Genomic DNA, 23,126 nt, shown 5'->3' on the forward strand with positions numbered 1-23,126 from the left:
TTTCATTTTAAATTAACTACAGCATCAATTTAGACATAGAAATCTCATCACAAAAGCTTTGTGGCATTATCTGTATCTGAAACCAATATACTGCATTACAAATTAGGAATAAATTCTAATCAGAGAACTAAATCCTAAGTTTTCAAACTTCTTGACTTCTAACATTCAAGCATTTTTTAAAAAATCATAAACTATAACCAAGTTTTTGAACATTTAAAAGTAAAAGCACCATGAAATTTTAAGTAATTTATGTCATACTCAGTACTTTCTCAATTATCTCCAGAAAAGAATACTAAAGAAAAGATACCATTGATTACTAAAAGATGTCAGTTTTACTTAAGACATGAAAAAAACCAGATTTTCAGTAATATTATCCTTTTGGTTTTGGGGCCACATCTAGCAGATACTTGGTTTCACTCCTGGATGTGCTCAGGGGACCATGTGCTGCCAGGGAGAGAACCATGGTTGGTTATATGCAAAGCAAGTGCCTTTGTACTATCTCTCAGACCTAGATAAGGATGATAACAATCATTAAAAGGCATAGTTGCAATGTGTAATTTTTGTTAGCATGCTGTGCTGCTGTCATCACTTTGCTCATCGATTGGTTCAAGCGGGCACCAGTAACATCTCTCATTGTGAGACTTATTGTTACTGTTTTTGGCATATCCAATACGCCACGAGTAGCTTGCCAGGCTCTGCCATGCGGGCACGATACTCTCGGTAGCTTGACGGGCCCTCTGAGAGGGGCAGAGGAATCGAATGCGGGTCAGCCGCATGAAAGGCGAACACCCTACTGCTCTGCTATCGCTCCAGCCCTTTGTTAGCATAAAATTTAATTTTAATTTTAGCAAAATATTAAAAGACATTGGGGCCTGAGAGATAGTACAGGAGGTAAAGCACTCCTATGCAGCTGTGGAAGGTGATTTGAGTACCCAGCACCCATATGGTTGCCCAAATACCACCAGGGGTCACTGCTGAGTCAGAGCCAGAAATAGCCCAAGCCAGGTGTGATCCAACCCCACCCTCTCCTCCCCAACCCTTTCAATAAGATGATATACTACTTACTGAATGAAAAAAAAATTTTTAAACTGGTATTATTTGTATATAACACTTAATAAACTACATTTCCCCATATGATTGTATATATACAGTCATAATTACAGTTGTAACAGTAAAAAGCACACCAACTGAATTTAACTGAAAAATATCTAATCCTTATTTTAGCTACTTTAATTTTGGGGTAATTTTGATACTTTTTTCACTTAAAAAATCAGAGTACAATAAAAAAATACTAATGCTTTATGCATAATGAGTTACTTTATGTTTTATTAGTGCCATCATATAGAAATATACAGGATTATTTTTGACAGAAGCTTGTCAGTCACAGACACAAACTGCCCCCCGGTGCCATGTAATCCCATCAACGGCCAAGATCCAGAGACTATATAAAACAAAACTCCTGGAAGCGCGTGGCCCCAAAGCTGCAGAGTGGCCTCTGATAGTCTAGCCTACTGATATACCTAAAGCAGCACACACGTGTTTGGTTTTAACATACTTGCTTGTATTCTGATATATTTTCCGTCCCTCATGGAGAGCCCAGCAAGCTACTGAAAGTATCCCACCTGCACAGAAGAGCCCAGCAAGCTCCCAGTGGAGTATTCGATATGCCAAATACAGTAACAATAACAGGTCTCATTCCCTTGGCCCTGAAAGAGCCTCCAATTGTTGGGAAAGACGAGTAAGGAGAGGCTGCTAAAATCTCAGGGCTGGACGAATGGAGATGTTACTGGTGCCTGCTCGAGCAAATCAATGAACAATGGGATGACAGTGATAGTGATTTTTGACAACTTTAATAAATTCCTCATTATGAAAATTAATTCTTTACATGACTGACATAAATAAACTAATACAAGAAGTAACAGCTTAATGCTTAAGTGTGGGAATAAATACTAAATTTACCAACCTGGTCAGTGAACTACTACCTCCCTGATAAAAAGCAGGTGATATTAATTACCTCCTGAAGTTGTTGTGAAGATCAAAAAAGATAATGTCCAGGTATAGAAAATAGTTTTTGTTAACTTATTCCCTTTATTTATTTTTTTAGTAGTCCACACCAACTGTGCTCAGAGCTTACTCCTGGCTCTGCACTCAGGCTTGGGGATTTCTCAGGGGACCACTGCACTCTATCTGGGTATTCTTCAGTTGCCATAGCAGAAAAGATTACTAAGTGACGTAGAAAAGAATTGCAAGCATTCCCTAACATGAAACTGTACGTCAAGTTCTATTTTATGTTCCTTAAATGGATGCTTTCTGTTTTGGGGTCACAACCCAATGGAGCTCTGTGACTGAGGAGCTCCTGGTCTGTGATTGAAGGTTGCTACTGGTGGTGCTCTGAGACCACAAAGTGTGGGAATCGAACCTGGGTATTGTACATAGAAAGGAAGCTAGGCCATCTCAAAGCCAGCAGAGCTCTCTCTCCGTCCCTACAAATGCTTTAACTTTATTAATTTTTTGGATTTTGATTCACATCCAGCAGCACTCAGTACTTTCCCATGGCAGTGTTCATAGGACCATAAGTGAAAAAAGGGATCAAATGTGGGCCGGCCCCGTGTAAGACAAATGCTTTAACCCCTTACAACCTCTCTAGCACCAGCAAATATTTCTTAAAGGGACTCATGACTCAGAGATCTAAGAACTATGACTTTAAGTGATGTTGTTACAATCCAATTAGTGCTGAAAAGCCAAAGCCAATTAAATAAATGTCCTAGGTCCATGGACTTCCAGATCAGAGTTCCAGACATTAATCTAAACACTGCTAAAAGTCTGCACCTTAAATGTGCTCATACTGATCAATTCTGTGCCAATAAAAATTCTATCCAAATTCTATCAAACACAATTCCAGTTTTATCAGAATAGGAATGTTGAAGAACATTATAAAGTGGAAAACACTATTCTACAAGACTCTGTACAACACACAACAGATTTTATCCGAAAGAGAGATGGATAGCTACTTGCACAGGAAAATCTCCAAAGTATACTGTTAAGTGGAAAGAGCAGGCTAGTTCTTTGGAGTAACTTTGAAACTGTGGATTTGCAGAATATACCTGGGCTTAAGTCCTGACTTGACACTTTCTGGTTGTGTAACTCTGGGCAGTTATTTAACCTACCCATGCTCATTTTTAGCACAGCCGTTGGGCTTTCAACTTTCACTTGGCCAACCCGTGTTCGATTCCTCCGTCCCTCTCGGAGAGCCCGGCAAGCTACTGAGAGTATGGAGCCCGCATACAGAGCCTGGCATATTGGATATGCCAAAAACAGTAACAATAAGTCTCTCAATGAAAGATGTTACTGGTGCCCGCTTGAACAAATCAATGAGCAACAGGATGACGCTCATTTTTAAGAAACTGTTTAACAAATCCAATTCAATGTAAGGTGACCATCATGAGAATTAAATGAGAAAAATAAATCTGCAAACAGCTATAGTTCCAGGCACACAGTAAGTACTCAATAGATATTATGCATGATTATTTATGGCACAATGCATAAAATAATCCATTTGCAGTTCTGAAACTGTATATAAACAGTCTCAAACGGAGATGGACAAATGTCATGTCAAACTGTTACTAACAGAAATTTCTGTAAGTTTGGATTTCAGGGAGATTCCTTTTCTACCTTCTCTTCTAACAATATAAATCTCTTACAATTTATTTTTAACCAATAAACATCATCTTTACTGGGAAGATCTGGTACCAACAAATATTAAAAGGGAAAAAAGTAAAGGTATATTCACAAGGTGAGGGAAGGGAGGGCTTCATCTCTTCTCTGCCCATCATCTGTAATCCTAAAATGTGATGGCTAAGAGGACAGATTTGGCAGTTTATCAAGGTGACTCACTCATTCTATAATAATTATAGTTCCCAAGCCTGATACTTCCCTCTACCCAATCCTACCCTAATACCTGATGCTGACACCCAGAAAAGCTGACCTATGCTTGTTGGGTCGCTTTAACACATGCCAAAAACGCTCTTAGACCAAAAGAATGAGGGCAAGGATTTCAGCTCAAATAGTTTACTAATACAGCTTCTTTCATTCTCAACCCAGAGTATCCCTTTTAAATATCCCAGACAAGGAAGATCAACCTGGATTTTTCTCTCACCAAAGAGAGATCGTTCAAATTTGAGATCTGCTTAGATCTGCATCCAAACCTGATACTTTAGATTTGCCTTTAGTCCGAACAGCAAATATTCATTGCTCCGCTTAAATGGCTGTTTCTCTTTGTGAGAGGCTGAAATACTGGAACCTATCTGCTTTCTAGATAGTTCTGGGGCTGAAACTAAAAAAAAAAAAAGGGGGGGAGGGAGCAGGGAATTAAGGAGAGAACCAAGACCACTGGTAATAACATCCTGCATGGTACATGTGTATGCATAGCAGGTGTTCCCTGAAAACTGGTCAGTTCTAAAAATGACCTGGGTAGAACATGTGCTGGCAGCGGTAGGTTTTAAAAAGTTATGTGATTTTTCTAAAGTGGCTGGTGAGGACTGAACATGTAGCTTTTCCTTGCTCCGTATGGTCTAAAAACTGCCTAGAATGGACAATTCATTTTTGAGAGAATTCAGTCACTTCCAAGAAGGAAAACTGCCCCTATGATTCTATTAAAAGAACTTTCATGTTCAAGGGAGGACAAAAGGAGAAAAAGCCCATAAAGTCAATTTTAATAAAAAGGATACCAAAGAAAAAGAGACATAAAGGGAAAAGGAAAACGACAAGAAAAATTCTTAATTACTTGGAAAAATAAAAAATTTTTTAAAAAGAGGGGTGTGCATGATCCCTATTTCCAAATGGTCCCCCAAACCATGCCAAGCATAAGCCCTCAGAAACAATAGGTATAGCCCCAAAATGGTAAGTAAACAAATAAAACATTATGTATGTGCAAGACCCAGGGTTAAATCCCCAGCACTGATGGCCCCCAAGCACACCCCAGTCCACATCAATGTGCGCGCGCACACACACACGCAGGAAAAAAAATAACCACTGCTCCTTACCACACCCCATGTTCTAGTGTCTTCATTTTGTCAAACTCACCCACCTACCCATTGTTCTTACTCTCTTGCCCCTCTCACAACCATTCTTCAGAATCTGAGAGTTATTTTTCTGTGTTTGTTTTACTTATTAATATACACATAAGAAATAATTGAGTAATTGAAGATTTAGTATTAGGGCTAGTCTGACCTCACTACAACCTAAGTTTTCCTCTTTTTCTACTCAGAGGAGAAAGGACTAGGGCAGCCCTGCATATATGTGAGGCCCAAGTTCCATGATCCCAGGTACTGCATGTGCCTCGGCACTATCTGGTGCAGTTCTAGTGGCCTCCACTGCTGCTTGGCACACAGAACTAGCCTGAGCACCAGACTCGCAGAGTCTGACTGAGAATACTTTGGACTGTGAGCAATCCCCTGGGCATTTCTTGGAGTTCCAGAAGGAAAAAACAAAATAATAAAATTAATGTTTACATGAAGTCATCAGGGTAATTTGTCTTCATAATAAGGTCTTATTATGAAAAGGATAAAATATTATAATTAACTTTTATATAATTTATTATTAAATATCATATAAATATTAAAATGTAATATTATCCTATATAAGAGGATATATACACACCTCTCGGAGAGCCCAGCAAGGTACTGAGAATATCCCCCCCGCACGGCAGGGCCTGACAAGCTACCTGTAGCATATTCGATATGCCAAAAACAGTAACGATAGGTCTCATTCCCCTGACCTTGAAAGAGCCTCCAACCATTGGGAAAGATGAGTAAGGAGAGGCTGCTAAAATCTCAGGGCTGAGTGTAATAGAGACGTTATTGGTGCCTGCTCGAGTAAATCGACAAACAACGGGATGACAGTGATACAGTGATATCGTGAATAAGGTCTTAAATTCAATTCCTTGAGTAGATACAGACTTTTACTATTGTTTACGCTGGTTTTACTGCCATTGTTTTAAGAAATTTGTCTAGGTTTCAAATCACTGTCACTAGTTTTCAACATTTCTTACAACTGCAGACCAGCAGCAGTCAACATACTGGAGACTAAAAAACCAGTGCTTTATGATATCCTCTTACTATTAATGTCTACAGGAGCTGCAGTAATACTACTTTTTCATTTCTGATTATGGCTTTGCGGTTTCTTTGCTCTTCCTCTTTCACCAGTCTAGCAAATCATTTATCAATTTTATTAGTGCTTTTCAAAGAACGAACTTTGGTCCTTTCTACTAGACATTTCTTTATTTTTTTCCACAATTGTCTGCTCTTATTGTTTCCACCTACTTTCTCTGGGCTCTTTTAACAATCCTGGTTATTTTGAAATCATTGATTTCACCCTTTCTTGTTTCAGATGTATATACTTAAGGTTATGAATTTATAGAATTTAAGTGCATGTGAAAGGTTGTTTTCTGAACTTTGCATATGAAGGTCAGAAAGCAAAGATGTCTCTGAAAGAAATCGTTTTTTCTGGGTGTGTGTGGGGGGGAGGGGTTTCCTAGTGATACCCAGGAAGCCCAGAGATCCTACTTGGAATTCTCGGCCTCCTGGACTAGTGGTTCAACATCCAGGTCCAAGGATGTGGTGCTAGAGATTACCTGGGTCACCCCAGACGTAGTGGGGTGGGGCTGGGGCTGCACCTGGGGATGCTTGGGGAAACATGTGGTATTGCAGACTGAACCTAGGTGAATGCTACATATGCGCTTTAACTGCTATAGTATCTTCTGGCCTCTAACACAAGAATAAACACTAAGGAATAGACAGGTAAATCCAGTGAACACAATGACATACCCAGCATCCTCATAACTTTCCGGTAGATCTTTTATAACCTTGAATCTATAGTCAATTAAAGTTCCAGATTCTAGTAATCAAGATTACAAACATAAACCCAAGTAAAAAAATTAATCATATTATCTTTATAACTTTAGGCCATTTGTTCAAGAATATAAACTTAATAAAAAAACTCCCCTTCAAGACCTTGATGAGAACAAATCACCCAAGGATTATGGGCGTGTGATGGAGCAAGATAAAAATACAAAACACCATCGTAATATTTTGATCCTAAAGAAAACAACAAAAGCATAAATAACAGCCTGATTGGGACAAAACAAGTAAATACAGACTAGGAGAAGAACATCTAGGGAGACTGCTGATGCCCTGCCATCTGCCCTCAAAGGCACACTACAGCTCCCATCGGTGAGCAGTGGTAATTGCCTAAATGCTGTGCTCAGACATCAGTACCTTGGGGGTGAACACTCAAAGAAGGACCTGTAACCTATAACCAGTGACAGATGGAAAGAGGTGACAGTTATTCCGGTCTCTATAACCTTTCAGTAACCCCCCCCCCCCCACCACCACCACCAAAAAACCAAAACAATTCCTCAAAAATAACACAAAACCCTACAACATACTTACTACACAGGCCAGGACTGAGCCCAACTGCTCAAGGTTACCACCTACTTGTTTAGATACTTAGGGCTGGTTTCCTTCCCTTCCTCATCTGAACTCTCCACTCCCTGCTAGGAACCTCCAGAGAGAGCTCCCAAGGAATCCAATCTCAGACAAGTATAACTAAAACTAAAAAGCAGAGAGCCTCATGTAAGAGATTCAAAATGGCAGCCTGAGTGCACTCGTCAAGCGGCTTCTTAAATCTTGACTCACAAAAACAACACCACGTATAGTGTTTCGGGCTAGTAATGCTGGACTTAAGTCTCAAGAGTATGGCTTCTCATGCACTCACCTCTCCCAACTTCACATCTATCATATTTTTGTCCAAGTTCACACAAACTTCAAAATCCTTTTGTCAGCACAAGTTAGTTAGATGAATGCAGGTCAGAAATGACCAAAGACAATGGGTATACACCTGAGTCTTTGGGTGGTCCCCTAAAGGAGATTCCCTTGGACCCTTTTTAGAAAACATAATAATAATATTAATAATAATAATAATAATAGTAATATAGTGCCATAAAAAAGTCAAATAACAAATGTCAAGAGTAAATAGCCAAAATGCTCCAAAGAACTGCTTCCATTCACTTCCCCTTTCAAAGACCTTACTGTTAAATGTTTGCAGTCTAAATGTCTATTAGTACAGAGTCTTACTTCTTTCAATACATTAAGGAAAACATAGCTATCTTTTTTTTTTTGTATCTATACTGGTGTGAGCTACCTGTCTTGGCACACTTCTCTTAAAGTAATAAATAGTTGGGGCTGGAGCAATAGCATAGCAGGTAGGGTATTTGCCTTGCACTCGGCTGACCTGGGTTCGAATCCCAGCATCCCATATGGTACCCTGAGCACCGCCAGGAGTAATTCCTGAGTGCAGAGCCATGAGTAACCCCTGTGCATCACCGGGTGTGACCCAAAAAGAAAAAAAAAGTAATAAATAGCTATAAGGCTAAAAATATTCACAAAACAATTACTCATCTAATTCACCCTCAAACACCTTTCCCTGGTTAATGCTTGTCTCTAATTTTGTCATCACTGTTACATTATGGTAGCCAGATGACTGTTGATAAAATTATATCCAGGAGACCCCGTTTTCAATAATAAAGAAGAGAGTGACCCATTATCACATTCAGCAAGAGGCTGGGAGTGAGAAGGGCTAAACCACGTCCATTCTGAAGGGGGCTCAGGAACTGGCTGTTTCAGGGGTATTGCACCATAGCTGGAAGACTGCTTCATGAATGGAGGGGGGAAGGCAGATGGAATAGAGAAGAGATCACTAAGAAAATGATGGCTAAAGGAACCAGCTGGGATAGGAGATGCATGCCGAAAGTAAATAATGGACCCAACATGATGACCTCTCAGTGTCTGTGTTGCAAGCTATAATGCCAAAAAGTAGAGAGAGAGTATGGGGAATATTGTCAGCCTTAGAGGCAGGGGGACGGTGGAAAGGGGGGGGGGGGGGGGTAATACCCGGGATATTGGTGGTGGGGGATTGCACTGGTGGAGGGATGGGTGTTTGATCATTGTGAGATTGTAACCCAAACATGAAAGCTTGTAACTATCTCACGGTGATTCAATAAAATTTTAAAAATTAAAAAAAAAAAAAGAGTCTAAAAAAAAAAAAAAGGAACTGGCTGTTCAACAGCCCTCTTATTTTATTTATTTGTTGGTTTTGGGGCCACACCTGGCTGTACTCAGGGCTTACCCCTGACCCTGGGCTTAGGAATCCCTCCCGGAGGGACTTGTGAAGGCAAACATCCTCTCAGCTGTTATTTCTTTGGTCTTTCAAAAATTTTTTTGTGGATTCTTTCCAGGGGCAAACCTGGAGGTGCTAAGGGGTGGGGTGGGCGAGGCTATTCCCAGTTCTGAGCTTGGTGGTGGCTCCAGTATTAATAGGGGGACCAAGCAGTGGATATTGTACACAGGCCTCCTGCATGCAAAGCTTGGCCTACTGCACCATCTTTCCCACTTGTGACCCTCAAATTCTGACTTGGATTTGCTGGAGGATAATCTACAGCAGGTATTCTTAAGAGGAATGGCAAAAAACAAGGTTCTTGGGGGTGAAAAAAGCAAATGATGTTAAAATGGCTCATGACCCTCCTAAACTGAACCCTATCCTAATGCTTACTCCTTAGCATTTTTCTGCTTTGAGAGGAGTTTAATTAATTAATATTAAATTTTAATTATTTTTCCCCTTTAGGGATGGTGATAATGAAGGGGAAAAAAAGGTTTATTCAACCTGATCTATAATTTATTCTGAAGCAGTTGAATCTAATATGAGGAACAAAAATGATGAAATAATGAGTCTTTAGAAATGAGGAGATTAGTCTATAAAGCTTTTAATTTACACAGAAGAGCTGGATGGGCAACAGAAAAATGAATGGGAAGGTGTTTCCATTTTTTCTGTAAACATAAAATTCTAAGCTGTGCTCTCAAATCTTATACAAAAGTTTTTTTTTTTTTTTAATGTTTAGAAATGAGAAGAAAACATTACAAGGAGTAACAGTATTCAACATTTGGGATTTTTTTTTTTTTTTTTGCAGAATAGCCAGGAAACAGCAGCCAAGGAATGTCAGAAGAACCTAATGCCCCTTTCTTCTACTGAAGCCAAAGCAAGAGTATTAAAATGTTTCTGAAAGACATATGGATATCAGTACATTTTAATGAGCTGAGGGATGACTGGGTAAGAATTTATTCTCATCAGAAATCATGCTGTTTGGAGCAAATGGACAGCTTCTAGTCACACATCATTCCCCCCTTTTTTAGAGTATTTTCCACACCCATACTTGATAATCCCCCCATTCTGCATAAGTCTTAGATCTAAGCTGTAAAAGTTGTGCAGCTAATCGCTTTCCTTTCTCCATTCTATCTGAATAGGAAATAACCAAAATAACTATGATGTTAGAAATAAAATGAGTCAGGCTTGTTTCAGACTATCAAGCAAATCAGCTGCATGCCAGGGCTCCCTGTTCAAGGAAATGTTTAAAAAAAAAAAGTTATGGTTTAAAGATGCTTGAGGGTGCTTTCAACCATACCCAGTGACAGCGTGCAAGCCCCAAGCCAACCTGGGTTTTCCAAACATATTAAAAATATTAAGGATGGTATGAAGGTGAAATAATAACTTTCCTAACATGAGATACATTAAGAAAACTTGAAAACAAACAAATCCTTCTCTGTAAGCTTGGGAGACAGCTCAAAGAGCTTTGCATCCTGGAGCCTTTGATCCCCAGCACTTATAAGGAGGTCTGAGAAACCAGCAAAACAAATAAAGCCCTATGGTGACAAAGCTGCGTGCGTGCGTGCACACACACACACACACACACACACACACACACACACACACACACACGAAGAATTTATGAAAATATTAACAAATGAGAAAATGCACTTTTAAGGCACTGCTTTTTTACTCTAAAAGAAACTCATTCACATTTAACCTAGACAGTTTAAAACTAATTGTGAAACATTACAAAATTACAATGTGCTGGAAAACATTTGAATGTAAAGACATGCTTTCATTTCATGAAAGATTAAAGTCAGGCCAGAGCCATAGTACATATCAAGAAGGGCATTTGCCTTAACCACGACCAACCTGGGCTCTATCCCAAGCATGTGATATGGTCCTTGGAGAACCACCAAGAGTGATTCTGAGCACAAAGCCAGGAGTAAGCCCTGAGGTCTGCCAGGTGTGGAAAATAACTAACTAACTAAATAAATAAATAAATAAAATTTTGATTATCTGTTGAATTTAAAGGTGCATTTATCCGGTAAACCTCTGTGGAAGACCAATTCCTTGAATAAATCAGTTCTTCAAATCAACAACATTCCTATATTTAGTCATTATATTGAGTACGAAATCTCATCCCATGACCATACTTCTGCAGCAGGAAAACTGGAGGACATGCATAGCATCCAACGAACATATATTATTACTGATAACCACGGCCCGAGACAACACTCTCAACAGTCCATCACCATGATGCTTCATCGCTGAAAGGAAATGCAGCCTCGCAGTAACATTTGTAATGTTATTGATTTGGGGATTTTAAAATTCCATGACAATGCTGGAATGCTAATGCATCATATTTAAAATCTTTTACTGAAAAATAAACAAACCCAACTCAAAAAACTGCAAAATTTTTACTTACATACTCAGGCTTTAGCTTCTTATCTCCTCCTCTCACAGCCACCTTCTCTAGTTTATCTATAATAGGCCCAATCATTTCCTCATCTTTAAGCTGGAGTTCTTCGTGTATTATTTCTATGTCTCGAACAGGATCTACACTTCCTTCAACATGCGTGATATCATCATCTTCAAAAGCACCTAAAACGAATTAAAAGCAAACAATTAAGCAAGCAATACAGAGGTTCCTTATTACAGTAAAAATTTCTAGAAGGCTAAAAAGAAATTCTAGTTAAATCACTCTGAATTCTTCCCAGTAAGATATCTTTTTCTTTTCCTATTTAGTAACATTTAGGGCACTAGAACACAACAGTAAAGGGCCACAACATTTCAAAAACCTAATAGTAATAAATAAAATAGTAGACTCCCCAGGAGAAGAAATTTTCGAACAGAACTACTGACATTTTCAGGTTTGGCACATTAAATTAAAATGAATTATAGGCATGAAAGCTGAAAGTTCTGAACTACATTATTAAGGGTTTCCAAGAGAAACCATATTTGGGCAGTGTGTGTGTGTGTGTGTGTGTGTGTGTGTGTGTGTGTGTGTTGTGTTTGGGGGCACATTGTGTGTGTGTGTGAGAGAGAGAGAGAGAGGGAAGAGAGAGAAAGAGTGAGAGAGAGGGAGGGAGAGAGAGAAAGAGAGAGAGAGAGAGAAAGAGAGAAATCATCTGGCAGACCTCTTCTCTGCTTCAATCTACTTTATCACTGTGGTTCTGACGGTGATTAGATAATGAACCACTCAGACACACAATTTACACAGCAGCTAATTTCATCGGCCTGATTTGAGGGTATGGTTTTTAGGGGGCTATCAAAGAAGCAGATGAAGGTACATTTGTCATATATGAGTGACAACCATTCACAGTATCTGAACAAAATGGTGCTGGCCCTTATTAGAAACACATGCTATTATCACATATTTAAAGTGCAGTTGAAGCCATAATTTCAAATTGCCAACTGGAAACATAAGAGTAAAACAACCAGATATTACTGAAGCATGTGTACTGACTTTATGCCCTTTTGAAGACATAATGTGGCAACATAATTCAACTGGAATTTACTCAAATTACCAGATAAAGAACACTATCACATACAAAAATGAACAAATACCAGGAAATATTATAAACAGAAATGATATACCCAACAAAACAATAAACACATCCTTAAAAATGAGTTAATTTAATCAAAATTACAAACTGAATTATGCTCCCCAAATGAGATGTTTTCAAACACAAAGTATCAATTATTTTAGAAAGAGGTATCACAGTAATCACGAAAGATAGCTTGACTAAATCTGGTAAGAATATACTATACAGCTCATTTTCTTCTGGGTGTGTGTTGGGTGTGTGTGGGGGATGCTCCTAAGTAGCATTCAGGAGGCCTCCGTGCAATTCACAGCCAATCCCGCCAGCTGTTCAATACACAGTTCTGAGGATAAGACACTGCATGCTGGGGATTACTTGGGACCTCCTGACAGTGTTTGGGAGTTTCCAGGGCTACAGCAGGTAATGCAGGAATGCTCAGAAGACCAGATGGTGTCAGGACTGAACCATGGTGGGCCGCATGTAAGGCAGGCACCTTAATCCCTGCATGCTTTTTCTGACCCCTCATTCTTATATGCCAAAGGTAAAAAATTCTTATTTATGAAAAGTTGTAAAATACAATTTACCAGAATTAAAAAAGTCAAGCTATCTATATTTCCATGTGAATAATAATTATAATAAAGATACAAATATATTACTGCAATTATAGTATAAGTATTTAGCAAAGCACAGGGGCAACCCTATGTAGAGAACATTCCCAAGGCTGACTACCCCCCCACCCCAGGTGACCTGGGCAGCACTCTGGTGTGTGATCCCCAAAGCCACAATCAAAGAGTTTGTGATGGCCAGCACACTGAAGCCAAATGTGCACCCACACAACTGAAGCATGTGACCCTCAGGGAGCCTCATCTCAAACAAGCACAGAACCAAGTGACAATGCAGAGTCATCAAAACAACAATGGAGAAAAAGTACAGGAAAATACATTCTTAAAATAGTAAGTACTCTAAGTATATAACTGATATTGTAATATTTAATGCTGAATACATATGAACAAGATGAGCAAGACATGCCTCAGATCTGACTACAGACCGGACCAGACAGTGGTTTTTGCAGAGGTTACACTTGGCGGTGCTGGAGGTGGGGGAAGCAGAGAGTAGCAGGAACAGACTCTGGGCCTATGCATGCTGGGCATGTAGTCTACCACTGAGAAAAGTCCCTGGCGCCTAAATAATTGTTTTTAATACTCAAGAGATCTAAAAGCAGTCTCCCTGAAAGCACAGTATTATTTACCTGTTACGATTATTTGAGTCATCTTACACAAATGGTATATATAATAAAGTAGAAAAATACTAACAAAAGTTAATTAACTATGTGGCTGTTAAAGCAACATGGAAATCTGGTCAGTTAGAAAAATAACTAAACTTTTCATGGCATTTAAAATAAAGGTATATTTTTAAAAGTTATTTGGGGTTTTACTTTGGCCAATGAGCAATAACGTCCACAAGATCAATCTCTAGTAAATGGAGGGACAAGTTTTAAATGGCAATTTCTTAACTATAACCTCTGGTTTTAACAATCAGCAGGTAACAGAAATTTAGTAAACTCTGTTCTTCCAGAAGCAAAGAAAATGAAGCTCTGTAATGATCTGAACTAATCCAGTGAGAAAGGTGGAAAGCCACTGACTGCCTTATAACTTTCACTTCACTTCAGCTTTTACCTTGCCTGGAGCTTGCCAAGAGGCAGGCGAGGAGTCAGAATTGGATATCACCAACCTGCTGCCCCTACAACAGGAATAAAACCAGACCTCAGGCTATAGATTTCATTTTTGTTCCAAAACATCAAAGTCAGTAGCACTTCTGCATTAATCTGAAAAAAGGTGACAACAAACTATGGAACTTATATTTACTTTTTATAACAAATATTGCCAAAATTGAAGATAAAAATTGAAGAAAGGGAGCAACAGCTTCATGATAAAATGAAGCCAAATTCAACTGCAAATTCTAGCTTTCAGAAAACTTACAGCCATTGGGGGATTACCTTCCCGCCCTTTTTTTGCACAAAGAAGGGGACCTCCCAAGAATTGCTAAAGAAAGCAGAGGGCCACTCCTCAGAGGACCAATACACAATAATACCCAAGGGCCTGGAGACTTGAGGATACAGTGCTGCTGGAGATGCTCAAGGGACTTGGTAGTGCTGGGAGAGAACCAGAATTGGGTGCATGTTAGACACATGTCGTCATTCCTATCTTATCTCCCAGCCAGTGCTCAGGACTAACACAGGACTCTGCACTCAGGGATCACTCCTGGTGGGGCTCGGGAACCAGGTGTGGTGCTGGGGATCAAATGTGGGTCAGCCACAAGTAAGGCAAGCATCCTGCCTGTTCCTCTTGCTCCAGCCCCCGGCCCCATTTTTCATACAAGTAAAAAACTAGATGCTACTTTCCAAACACTTGCTCCTTTGTCAACAGATACCACCACATTATATCATTCTTTCCAGCACAAGACCTCACCTTGTTAGCACAAGGTTAAGCTGTTAAAAACTAGGTATTGGAAGTCAAACATGTTTTCTGGTCATAAAATTAGCCTAGGTCAGGGTCAGACAATAGTACAGTAAGTAGGGCACTTGGGTTCAATCCCTGTATCTCATATGATCCTCTGAGCACGGTCAGGAGTAATTCCCGTGTGCAGAGCCAAGGTAGCCTCTGAGCAGCACTGGGTGTGGCACAATAATAAAAACAAAAATCTTAGGCTGCAGGTTCTCTATGGATCTCCATTTTGCAGCTTTAATATAAAGCTGTTTTTACATCTCAGAGGTATGGTTAGGATTAAAACAGGTAACAAATGCAAAATGCTTACACAGACTCCAACACGCATGACTCTTCCAATAACTGAGACAGACAGTATATTTTTATTACAGATATATTCACACTTCACAATAAATTCTATAGTTATACACTCAAAACACTAACTTTGAATATAGTTTCCTGTTCCTGAGTATGAATTGGAAAAGCTCATAATAACCTTTGGAATTTATAGGGTATTTCCCCAACACCAACACTTACTAGCTGACCAGCAGCACGTTTTTACCCTACTCTACAGCCCCAGTTTCCATTTTAACTTTGAATTAACTAAAAAATAAAAATCATGACAATTTCCATTGTTTTATTTTGGGGCCACATCTGGGGGTCCATATGGGATGCTGGGAACCAAACCTGGGGTGCCACATACAAGGCAAGTACCTTATCTATCCACTGTACTATCACTCCGAACTCCATGACAATAATTTTTTAGGATTATATCCACGTTGTGGGGAATCTTTGGACTAGTAAAGGAGATGGCTTTAGGGACAGGATAAGTATTCGGGCACATGTCTTTTTAGAAGCAAGGCCCTAAGTTACATCCCCGACCACACACCCCCTCCAATCATCTCTGTATATAGTCCTAGCAACAAAACAGATGACAAGGACTAGGGAGAGGGCTCACAGAGCTATGGCACATGCTTTGCTTGTGGGAGCCCCAGGTTTGACCCCTGGCACTGAGTGGTTTCCTCAAACACCCACAGGAGAGCCTCAAAGCAAGGCTGCAATTCTCCACCCCCTTTCTATGGTAAAGAGAAAATCTTAGCTGGATACTGATAGTCTTCAATGACTAATACTCATAAATGTGCAATTATTTGCTGAACTTGTTGTAGTATCTTCAGTCTTGGCAAGTGATATTACTAATTTTACTCATATGTTAGTAAAGTCATTTTGTTTTTTTAAAAATTAGGCAGGCACCAGTAACGTCTCCATTAGTCCCTGTCGTGTGCTAGTATACCCTGATGGCATATTGGGGACTCTTTCAGGGTCAGGGGAATGAGGGCTGTAATTGTTACTGTTTTTGGCATATTGAGTACGTCACGGGGAGTTTGCCAGGCTCTGCCGTGCAAGTGGGATACTCTCAGTAGCTTGCTAGACTCTCCTAGAGGGACGGAGGCTTTTGGGGTGGCCTCTAATCGCCTATTACAGGTGTTCCTAGTCAGGCATATATGTATATTTCCCTCTATGATTTGTTGCCTACTGTCTGAACCCCATCAAATATGGCGTGATAATTAAGGAAAATGAGTAGGGAGTGTCTTATGATGTGTCCAGGACTCTGTTCACTCATATGGGAGGCTCGGCCTGAGCATGTGGAAAGTGAGCTGGAGTGTAGTGGCAGTTGGGTTGTGGAGGTCGGCTGCTGCGGCTGGGTCCCTTGGGGTGCCCATAAGCCTCTAAGCCACCTCTTGCCGGCACCAGATAATCTCATCAGCCACCGTCTAGAACTCACGGCTGTTTCTCCCAGAAGGGAGCATAAAATGAGGTCCCCATGTGTCACCGGACTCCTCATCAGGCTGTTTTCACTCGGGCGCTCCCCCCAAATAAATAGAAAATTCAAAACAAACCAAAAGTGGAATAAGGGTAAAAAAGCCATGGTTTCATCAGCCCCTCAGAGCAGCGGCTAAGAATAATGTGATCGTACATATTCAAAATTCTAAATGAAAAAGAGATCTCCAATGAAGAATACCCTCTTGAAGTTGAAGAATGGTAAGGAAGGTGTATAGACAAAAAACAACTTAAAAGAATTTATCTCAAACTGACAAGGAATACTAAACTGACTTCCACAGAATGAAAAGAAACACCACCTTATAAGATGAAGGGGAGGAAAAAAGTAATAATCAGAACTCTCAGAATGAGACTGAGAGGAAAATTGCTTTCAATTTCAAATAGTCTCTAAGCTTAGAACCTTATGTGTAAGTCTCCAGGTGTAATCTCGGAAGAAAAATATCTGGAAGAAATAAATAAGAAAAGGAAAACAGAACCCAAAATGCGCTCAAAGAAACCACATAGCAAAATAGTTATAATTTTATTTCAACAATCCCCTGTCAATGGCCTCAACCAACCAAAAGGCACAGTATGATATGAAAGTGTCCAACCTTCTGCCATCTACAGGGAACACACTTGAGATCACAAGGAGGCTTAGAATGAAGGGGAAAAAAAAAATCTATAAACAAAAGTAACCTTTGAAAGGCAGGTTTGTGCCTTAGTGGGGGGGGGGGGGAACTTTAAGCAAAAAAACGAGGTTATTTTATAACGACCTATAATGATCAGTTCACAAATTAGACTTATTAGTACTCACTAACGTTTGTGCATGAAATGAAGGAGCATCTATCCATATATAAAACAAGCAAAGTGCATCCTGAAGAATGGCACCAGAAGAGTAAGAGGGGACTTCAAAACCCCACTCTCATCAATGGGCAGCTCAACAGACAGAAAATCAGTAACAGTCCTAAATAAGCAATTGGGGACCAGGTGGGCTTGAGAGATACATAAAGGCCACTCACCTACCCCCAAAACTGGGTACAGATTTTCAAGGACACATGGAATATCAGCATCCAAGCTACAAGACTGCAACCGCTGGCAAATGAATGTACAAGCACCACAAACTGAGGGACAGCCCCAGTGAGCACCACAAACTAGCACATGTGCGACCTCCAGTCAAGGCTAAAAGAGGAAAGGAGAAAATAGAAACACTAACCAGACATAATGATGACTACAGCTAAAATATTTATAAATCCAAAAGACCAACACAAAACATCGATAAAACCAAGAATTAGGTTATCAAGTTTTTTAAATCAAAAAAGTTGTAGTGATGCTATTTAAAAAAAAGAGAATTCTTAATTAGAAATTCTTAATAGAAATCAAAAACAAAGAATTGGCAACAATGATACAAAAGAAACACATGGGATCAGGACAAACTGTTAGGAACAAATATTTCAATAGCTATAAAGTCCAAATTCTTATAACCATACATCTTCTCAAGACTGAATACTGAGAAATGAAACCTGAATAGACTAGTTACAAGTAAGGAAACCAAAACAGTAATAAAAGTCTCCCCTAAAACAAAAGTTCACGACCAGGTAGTCCCACTAATAAGTCTATAAAATCACAAAAAATGATGGAATATCTATTCTTCTCAAACTTCAAAAAAATTGGAGGGCATGCTTACCTTGATACCAAAAGCGGACAAGAACATCACACACAAAAACTATAAACTATAGATCAATATCCCTGATAAAAAAAAAATTCTCAACAAAATTGTAAACCAAATTCAACAACTTGCTTTTTTAAAAAATAATAATGGTGAGCTGGCTGGATTTAATGCAGAAATATAAAGGTGCAACCCACAAATCAATAAATATAATTAATACAGCACATAAACCAAAGGTAGAAACCATATGATCATCTCAATAAACATCTCAATAAAAATAATCAGAGAAAGCATCTATCTGGCAAGATTCAACATCTACCTGTGAAAAAACAATGAATAATATCAGGAGAGAAGGAATATTCCTAAACATAATAAAGGTCATCCATAACAAAGTCTCAACTAACATCATACTCAACCGACAAAAAAGACTGTGGGTTAAAGAGATAGTAGAACAGGTAGGGCCTTGCCCAGGTTCAATCCCTGGCACCCTATGTGGTTCCCTGAGCCCTACCTGGAGTGAACCCTGAGCACAGAACCAGGAGTAAGCCCTGAGCACCGCCAGGTATGCTTCCCCACCTAGCTCCCCAAAACATACAAATCAAAAGCAGGAATGACTGAAAGCCTTTAGGTATAAGACCAAGATGTCCATCCTCACCACTATTACTTAACATAGTACTGGAAATCCTAGTTAGAGAAATCAGGCAAGAAAAAGAAATATGAGGAAATCTAAAGTGGGAAAAAATGCAAAATTGTCACTATTTGCAGATGGTATACTATACATAGAAAACCCTCCAAGACTGCAATAAAAAACTTCTATAAACAAGAAACAGTGCAGTAAAGTGAGAGGCTACAAAACCAGCATGCAAACACCTCTTGTGGTTCCATAAGCAAACAATGAAACAGAAAAATAAAATTTAAAAACTATCCTATCCCACTTACAATTACTTCAAAGAGAATTTAGTTCCAAGGAATAAACTCAACAAATGAGATGACATACAACAAAAACTGTAAGATGAAATAAATAAGAGAAGAAAAGTTAAATAAAGAAAATGTTAAATAAAAGAAGAAAAAAAAGCAAGATACTACATATATATTGACTAGAAGAATCAAGAAAACTAAAATAATCATCCTACCAGAGTAATTTATAAATTCTGTATAGACCCTATCAAAATTCCAACAGCATTATTCAAAGAAGTAGAACAGTACTGAAATTTATATGAAACCACAAAAGATCTCAAATAGCCAGAGCAATACTGAGACCCAAGATTATGGCATCATGTTTCCTTGTCTCACGCTAGGGTGACAGCAATCAAAATAGTATGCTACTGGAACAAAGTAGACACACCGATGAACTGAACAGAACTGAGAGTCCAGGAATAAACCCATGAATGTAAGGGCAGTTCATTTATGAATGGCATAACCAAGTTCACAATTTTTAATTACTATAAACTAATCCGTTTACTCACTCATTCATGTAGTCCAAGCTTATGATTTCATAAATGTGGAAGGAAAATACTTCTTAGGATGCTAAATCTAAATGTGAAGGATTTCAGAAATAAAAATGTGCTTTGGAGATTTCAGGACTTGAATAAACTGTTTTGCTATATTTCTACCGAAAATGGAGCTGTACTCAGTTTTCAGATGCAAAAAATCCATACTTGGATGTAGAAACAGATTTTAAAACACAGGCTATATTTAAGTGTACAGACTTTACAGCAATAGTTTATAAATTCGCTGTCATGGAAACTTTGATGTTGCAAACAGGATACATGCAGTTTTCTTGGGAATAAGAGGGCATATAGATAAGATGGGCACATTTGATTTAAGTCTTCCCAAATTTGACCACTATACTCGGCAGATAACTAATTCCCTGGTATATAATAAACCGATGTTAAACTGCTATTCCCATATGCCAGCCACTAACCACTATATACCTCGTTAATCATAAGTTCTCCATTTTCAGGGAGCAACAATTAGCATTTGGAGGTCAGGAAACAATGTGGTGCTGGGAACTGAACCAGGAGAGAGGGAAGACCTCCCCCACACAAAGCAACAAGTTCTCCATTTGAAGAAAGTTGCTTTTATATCTAATAAAATGCTATGTCTTAAATGAAAAAAACAAAAATAACAGGACCCTGATTTCAATAACTGGGCAATCTGGTTGGGAAACACATCAAATTTTAAAAGGGAGTAATACTAGCAAAGATTATAGACATAAATGATCATCAAGACATATACAGAAAAATTAAAGTAAAAACATTCAAAACAAAGCCATGTAAAAAGGTTTAGAGAGGGAAAATAATTTTAAAATCTGATGTAAATATATCTTATTGGAGATCTGACCATAGTGAAAACGCATAGTAGAGGATAAAACTTATCTCTGTTAGTAGGGTCAGGGGAAAAACAGGCGAACTCAAGTATCACATAAGCCTGAATCGAATCTGCTAGTCAGGAGCAAACACTGGTTTTTGTGTTAGGAACAAATAGAAAGCAGCATTTTAGAATTACTAGTGAGGGCCAAAAAAATAGTATAATGAGTAACGCAGCTGACTCAAGTTTGATCCCCAGCACCCCATATGGATCCCCAAGTTCCACCAGGTGTGATCCCTAAGCACAGAACCAGGGGTAAGCCCTGAGCACTGCTGGGTGTGATCTGATACCAAACAAATAAAATAGGAAGACTAATCAGAAGCAGGTAAAAAGAACTACTGTACTTCCAATAGAAAGCATACACTAGGATATAGAATGGAGAGACTAGAAAGGATGAAGAGTAAAACTTACTGAAGAAAACACTGGCAGGGCCAAAAAAAAGTACAATGGGTAAGGTCCTGGCCTTGTATGTGACAAACCTGGGTGCAACACCCAACAGTGCATCTGATTCTCTGAGTCCCACTAGGAATGATCCCTGAACATAGAGCCAGGATTAAACCTGAAGCACAGTTGGGGCTGGAGTGATAGTACAATGGGTAGGGTGCCTGCCCCGCATGCAGCCTACCCAGTTCAATCCCCAACACCTCAGATGGTCCTCAAGCCCTGCTGGGAATGATCCCTGAGCACAGAGCCAGGAAAGTCCTAAGTACTGCTGGTGTGACTGCAAAACCTAAAACAAACAAAAACAAAAGCAAAACTGACCACAGCTAGGTTTGGTTCCCCAAACCAAAAAGTTGGAAGGAAAGAAAGAGAGGTGGGGGAGGGGGAAGGAAAAGAGAAATAGGGAAAGAGATAAAGAGGAAAGAAAGACAGACAGAAAGAAAGAAAGAGAGAAAGAAAGAAAGAAAGAAAGAAAGAAAGAAAGAAAGAAAGAAAGAAAGAAAGAGAGAAAGAAAGAAAGAAAGAAAGAAAGAAAGAAAGAAAGAGAGAGAAAGAGAGAGAGAGAGAAAGAGAGAGAGAAAGAGAGAGAGAAAGAGAGAAGGAAGGAAAGGAGAGAGGAAGGAAGAGAAAGAGAAAGAGGGAGGGAGAGAGGGAGAGGAGGGCGGAAGGAAAGGAAGTGTAGGGAAGAAACCAGAAGAAAAGAGGAAGGTGGGAGGAGGAGAGGGAGGAAGGGAGGAAGATACTATTAACTAGACACAAGCAGAGAGATTGTAACAAAGATTTCAAGACAAAGTGTCTTGATATGAATCTCAAGTAGTAGCAATATGTATACAAGTCAGAGTCCAAATCACACATGAAACCAAAGATAAATAACCATAGAACAATCTGTAGGGAATAAAAAGAGAAATAAAGGTCAGAGAGATAGTTTAGGAAATAAGGTGCATGCCTTCCACACAGCAAACCCTGGTAATTCCCAGAATCTAGTGGTCCCTTAAGTTCCTATCGGCGGTACCCCTGAAGTACAGAGCTGGAAGAAACCCCTGAGCACTGCAGAGTGTGGGTTCCAAACACAGGAACAAACAGAAGGAGGAAAGGAAGAAAAGGACACTGCTACCATCTTTCTTACTTCAAAAAACAACATCTTTTTTTTTTCTTTTTGGGTCACACCCAACGATGCCCAGGATGCTCAGGCTCTGCACTCAGGAATTATTCCTGACAGTGCTTAAGGGACCATATGGGATGCCGGGGATTGAACCCAGGTCAGCTGCTTGCAAGATAAACATCTTACCTGCTGTACTATCACTCCAACCCTGCAATGTCTTCTTAAGGATATCAGAGAACACGGTGAAATGCAATGTACTGAAAGAATAAATCTCTCAGATAACACACTTTGGCTAAAATATTCCCTCCCCTCCCTTCGTTTCTGGGTCTCAGCAGTGCTCAGCAGCCCGTATGTAATGATGAGGACTAACCTGGTTGGCTGTTGCAAGGCTACTGCCCTACCCCTTTTATTATACCCACAGCCCAAAACTAGTACTCTGCTGCATTTTAGTTTTGGTGGTTGTGGGCTTGGAATCCAGAATGACATACATGAAAAACATCATC

The 23,126-nt window shown here is 39.4% G+C and overlaps 1 protein-coding gene across 3 annotated transcripts in view; it reads right to left on the bottom strand.

Annotated features, from left to right (window-relative positions):
* The window catches only part of OLA1 (Obg like ATPase 1), a 164,047-nt gene that overhangs the window by 48,794 nt on the left and 92,127 nt on the right, over positions 1-23,126 (bottom strand). For all 3 annotated transcript variants that reach the window (XM_004601165.2, XM_055123028.1, XM_055123027.1), the window contains exon 5: positions 11,627-11,802. In XM_004601165.2, the coding sequence (XP_004601222.1) occupies positions 11,627-11,802 (176 nt within the window). The remainder of the gene's footprint in view (positions 1-11,626; positions 11,803-23,126) is intronic.

This window comes from Sorex araneus, chromosome X (assembly GCF_027595985.1).
Source record: "Sorex araneus isolate mSorAra2 chromosome X, mSorAra2.pri, whole genome shotgun sequence".
NCBI lineage: Eukaryota > Metazoa > Chordata > Mammalia > Eulipotyphla > Soricidae > Sorex > Sorex araneus.